General features: G+C 33.0%; 1 protein-coding gene across 3 annotated transcripts in view; it reads left to right on the forward strand.

The window, feature by feature from the left end:
- LOC122506232 (homeobox protein OTX2-like) overlaps window positions 1-2339 on the forward strand; it is a 48380-nt gene extending 46041 nt beyond the window's left edge. For all 3 annotated transcript variants that reach the window (XM_043618316.1, XM_043618308.1, XM_043618324.1), the window contains exon 4: window positions 599-2339. In XM_043618316.1, the coding sequence (XP_043474251.1) occupies window positions 599-1267 (669 nt within the window). In that variant the 3' untranslated portion in view covers window positions 1268-2339. The remainder of the gene's footprint in view (window positions 1-598) is intronic.
- Window positions 2340-6000: the final 3661 nt, after the last annotated feature.

Raw genomic sequence — 6000 nt, forward strand, 5'->3', positions numbered from 1 at the left:
TTACTATATGTATGACAATGTGAATTGTGACGAACTAGCCAATAATAACGACGGCAGAAATGATAATAACAATAACAACAACAGCGGGACCCAATTTGAAAGGCATAGCATAGATTCATAGGATCGCGCCCCTAGCCACATTGTACGGAGGATTACAGGGGTGTGTACTACGTTGTGGCATATAAGGGGGACTTTTCAGTCCCCTCTTGTCTCTTTTCTCCGCCCTGTTACCTACCGCACGCACACACACACTCCTGCACATCACTCGCACTCCACGATTACAATTGTATCACATCTACAGTTTGTGCAATCCTCACTGTTACACATAATTTCAGTTTACAGTATAGAAATACGTTTTTGTGTACAGTATATCAACTAAAGAATCCCAGGGGTGATTCGCCTGAGTGCCCAGATCTCTCGTTCGCCCTTCTTTACCAGAATGAAATCGCTGTTATTGTTGCGATTTAATGAAATGTTACGCCCATCCGCCCGCGATTATTTTCTCATTGCACCGATTAACTCTTATTCAGCGCCTCAAATTCGAATAAAATAATTCCCAATATTCCTTTTCCATTAACGTTGTCCTTGTGTGTTTCAGGTCTGGTTCAAGAACAGAAGAGCAAAGTGCAGGCAGCAACAGCAGCAACAGCAGCAGCAGCAGACCGTGGCCCCCAGGCGACCGGCCTCGCGGTCGTCCTCCTCGTCGAGCGCCAAGATTCCGCCCGCGACCACGAGGAGAACGCCACCCGTCTCGCCGCCCCGAGGGAAGGAGGCCCCGGGCTCCAACTCGCCCCTCTTGTCCGTCAACTCGTCATACCCCAGACTGGGCTCGACGCCGACCGGCAGCAGCAACACGAGCAGCGCCCTGACGACGCCGTCTCCGCCCCTGACCCCCGGCTCCAGCCAGTTGACGCCGTCTTCATATCCACCTTCTGTAAATCAAATCCACCACAGCGACTACGGCTTCGCCTGGAGCTCCGCTTCCCCGGGCGCCGTCAACCCCAGCCAGTGCTACGCCAGCCAGCCCTACAACAGCTACCAGAACCCCTACACGCCAGGCGACTACTACCAGTCGCAGATCTCGCATATGCACCACAGTCCGCAGAGCAACTACCACCATCCGCAGTACCACCACAACGTCACCCTCACGTCCTCCATGTCCCACCTCACCGGCCACCACCTCAACTCCTCCTCCAACGACATCACCTCCTGTCCGGCCGAGTCATCAGATTACATTCTCCCGGATCAGAAGTATCAGGTGGTTTAGCAGTTCTCAAGATCCTTCAACTGTAGAAAAGACTCTGACTTTCTTTATCATTCTTGGCGAATGAATCTCCGAGAAGCGGATTTTTCAAAACTAAGTGCTTTTGATAATAGTGAACCGGACGACAATTTGGATTCTGACGACGATGATTGATCAAAGTGCGAATAGCCCCACGAGTACTCTTTTTGCCAAAAGTGATCCAGTGGTTATGAACACTAATTGTAAAATTCAATGAACACGACCTTAATTTATGTACAATCAATAATTTTCGTTATTCATTCAAAGTTGTCTTTTTTAATTATGTAATAATTTTAACTCGTAAGATTTGAAATTGTATCGACAATACATGTCCTATATATAAAACACACTGTGCGACAAAGAAAGTGCCAAGTGCTTTCTTCAAAATATTCTTCGTTTTCTTGGAGAAATGAATTATATATGTATGTTACAGTGCGGCAATTCTCGTCTTCACGAGATATACTTGCGGTTGGAGGACAAAAGTTCAAATAATTCTTTCTTCCAAAAGCCAAAAGGTCCAATAATTCTTTGTTCCAAATACCAAATGGTACAACATTTTTTTTATATTCAAATTCAGAAACATTTCCGTGCTGCATTGCGTCACTTCTAAGAATTACGGAAAACAAAATGGCGGCGGTCAAATAAAACAGCTGATCCACTTGAAATTTTATAATTCTTCTAAATTCCAAATTAAACGGAATTAAATGACGATATTTTTCTAAAACAATTTTTCCCAATGGCAAGAATAGGTACGCGAAAGGAAAATTATATTAAATTTTGTAAAAGTATTTCGGTTTGTTGCACTCTTTTCCCAAATTGAGGGTTCACGTGCAATAAGGGGATACGCATGAAAGTAAAAGTCCCCGCGTACAGCGATTCTGCGGCTGCGCGAGAGGCTAACGAATAGCTTGCGCGTCCCCTTATTGCACGTGAACCCTCAATTGTAAAATACTTTTTACGAAATTTAATATATATATTTTCTCTCCGTGTATATAGTGTAAATAATATTTAATAAATATAATTCATTTCAATAATTTAATTAATAAAGTTAAATAATTCAATAGGATTATATTTATTAAAAATTTAATATTTCATTAATATTTTTTATAATTTAATTATTAATAACATATACTGTACAATTAATAATTATTATTATTTATTTAGTAACTCACACAGGACCGAGTAACTTTCCTAAAAATTTATTTGCAAACTTCGAAGTATTTACTTGCAAAGTTTAGTGAAAATTTAGTGTAAAGATTTAAATGTCCCACATCAATAAATGTTTAGTGTCAAACTTTCCTAACATTTAAATTACATTTTCGGCTACTCTATTATAAGCGAAAATTTAATTTAAGTTTTCAGCAAAGTTTTACTCTACATTTTCGCTTACAAGTCGAAAATGTAATTTAAATGTTCAGGAAAGTTTCATGCTAAATTTTTAGGAAAATTTGACGATAAACATTTATTAAAGTGGGACATTTAAATCTTTACACAATTTTCACTAAACTTTGCACTAAAGTTTGCAAGTAAATCTTTAATAAATTTTTAGGAAAATTTCGGTGCTGTGTCGTCACTTGTGTATTTTGATATTTTCAACATTGGGACTCATTTATATTATGGGACATTCTTATTTTGAAACTTTTTTAAGGGTTTACATGGGTTAAAACACTCAGATAATGCGTATGTTTGTTTAATTTTTTTTTCATAAAATAAATAAATTTTTTTATTTCAGCACTTTTAAATTTTAAAGTAAACTATTAAATCAGTAACTCGTAAAATTTTCATTTAAAAAATATTTAAATTCAGATCCGTACCAATAGGTTCTTTTGAGACCCCTTCCAAAAAAGTGGTGGTCACGACATCTTCTGACCGGTTCATCGAAAATCAAAAATCCGAATATTTTCTGTTAGTTGATAAGTGTAGCTTGTTATTCAACGAAGAAATTTTTTTTCGTTGATGAGAACCGCGATTTTACATGGTCTTAATGGTTCTAAAAATGATAAATTTGACAAAATACACTGTCAAAAATCCAAATTTCAATTTCTTTAAAAACAACCTTCATTCAATCACGAGATATATTCACGCAACAACAAAAAATTTTTTGTATTTGGATTTTAGATAAAGCATTCAAAAGATATTTTGACCACCGCAAAAGCAATTTTTGTGAAAAGGGGCCCGAAAAAACTGTTACTACCAGGCCTGATTTTTTAATATTTTTTGGCAAAAATTTTATATCTTACCTAATGTACTTTTAGATACCAAAGTGTTGAAATAAAATTATTTATTTTATGAAAAAATACGTTTTCTGGTCGTTTTGACCTATGGACTTTCTTATATTGGAATTTTTGAATTGGAACTTTTGATTTGGAACTTTTGTCCTACAATCCTTACTTGCTAAATGTCATCCAGTCTGAAATTATACTTTGCAAAGTAGATAATTTCCATAATCAGACTATAATAGAGAAGATATATACGTTAAACGTTTAAGGAGTTATTTTGTTAAATTAAATTAAATTGTATATTTATTATACAAGCAAATATATTTCAACAATCGAAAAATATCAATTAAAGCGAGTATTTTTATATAAGAAAAGTACTATTCTCTTGAAAAAAATAAAGTCTGTATTTTTAGCTTTTGTCGCACAGTGTTACGCGTGCAATGCATTGCCGATCATGCATTTTCGATCATCTAAAATCAGTTATTACTACTGCCATAAATTACGTTCTAGTATTATTATTGTTATTAAAAGTAATTCTCAGTCATATCAATGTCGGCCAGTAGCCGAAAGACTTGTAAATAAAAAAAATATAGTCTAAGAAGTTTTCAAAAAAAAGCGAGAAATTAAAAACGTTTTTAAATGTAGAAAAAAATCATTTATGACATTAGGTTATTTACTTATCTATATAGATATGGAGGTTCTTATTGCTCTCACACTTGATTTCAGCAACAATTTAAAAAATCTGTTTCGTCAAAATTCAATTTCAAGTGTGCGACGCTTATTGGCTTTAATTCCGAACTAATGGAAATTGAACTGCTGATTTAATATTGTATAAAAATCTCAACATTATTATGAGTGGTGTCACTAATGCAGTTATTGCTTTCTTTTTTCTAGTCTTTTGTAAAAAAAAATAACTGAAATTAGTTGACATTTCGAATGGAGAGTTCAATTTTTATTGGTGCAGTTTTCAAGTCGAAGAACTTTTCGAATGACATTTTGATATTTTTAAATGATATTCATTCTGTATGATAATGTTTAGAAAATGTAAGGCGATTGCAAACTAGTGGTAACTGTCTATAAAATGAAAACTATCTCTAAACCTGAAATCAGGAATCGTTTTTTGAGAAAATAAACTAGAAATCCTGATGATCTCTAGAATACTAAAAAGATTATTCTCTCCCAATCCGAAGAGAATAAGAACAAACTAATTGTTCGTCAGCAATTAAATGACCAATTGGATATAAATAAGTATTGTGTCTCTTGAAAAAACTGAAGCTTTGTATACCAAAAAATAAGTTCATAAATAAAAAATTATGAACTATTTTTGATCCCTTCTTAATGAGCTCCATATAAAACGTTCGACTTCATTAAAATTTAATTGTGAATCGAATCTCAAAATTAGTACAATTTTTTTATTCTCTGTCTAATTACAATCATAGTGAGAACAAAAACATTTTAATTTAAACTGTAAAGTTCGTCTTTTATATGTAATTTGTTTCGTACATACTTTTTCGGCAATTTTATCAAAATAGTGTAATTTTTACGCCTATTTCTTTCTTTTCTTATTGCAATGAGAAATAATTTTTAAATTCCTCACTAGAATATTAAATATTTAATTGTCATATACTTAATTTTCTGTTCATAAAGAACAATTGTTCTACTTATCATTTATTATTTTTACATATTTATAATTGCGGATCGAAGAACCGGTTATAAGTTTTCGATACTCGAAGTTCCTGACCTCTATAAAAAAAAGAATTTAGAATTTCAATTTCTTGTTAGCATTTCGCATTTTTAAAAACGAAAATGTTTCTCAAAAAATTGCGATTAAAAAACTTTTTAATTTCCGACTTACAAGGCAATGATTTTGAGCTCAAAAAAAAATTATAACCTGTTCTTCGATTGGGATTTTAAAACAAATATTTTAAACCTTCTAAACTATAAGTTTTGGAAAATCCCTCTAAACCTGATTTCCTTTATTCAAGAAATATGTTTTCAGAAAATTTGTCCTTCGATATATAACATTTTTTTTATAAACAGTTACCATTGTAATATTCCAAAAAAAAGGTTAAAAATCGTCGTACATAGTGACTTTAATTTCGTAAAACAAGAATATATATTAAGATTTGCAAATTAACAGCAAAAGCGAATATTTCTTGATAATCGTCTTAATGTATATTACTGTTAATTTCAAAGACTAAATATATTAGTTAAAAAATAAATGATTATTAAAAAATATCTATAAAAAATAAACTGTGCGCAAAACAAGCTAATTTGTAATATGTTCGGATGCAAATGTAAATATTACGTGTAAGATAGGTTTTTGTTTCCTTACATTGTATCAAGAAAAAAATTCCTACGACAAATAAATAATCCTAATAAGAATATCATTTCTAAAAATAATTGATTAATTTTCATATTAATAAGTTACATTAATTTTTGAACGAGATAGAAAAACAGCGTTTTCTCGAAACTTTTACTGCAACTCCACAGTCGATT

This window comes from Leptopilina heterotoma, unplaced genomic scaffold (genome assembly GCF_015476425.1).
Source record: "Leptopilina heterotoma isolate Lh14 unplaced genomic scaffold, ASM1547642v1 Lhet_113, whole genome shotgun sequence".
NCBI lineage: Eukaryota > Metazoa > Arthropoda > Insecta > Hymenoptera > Figitidae > Leptopilina > Leptopilina heterotoma.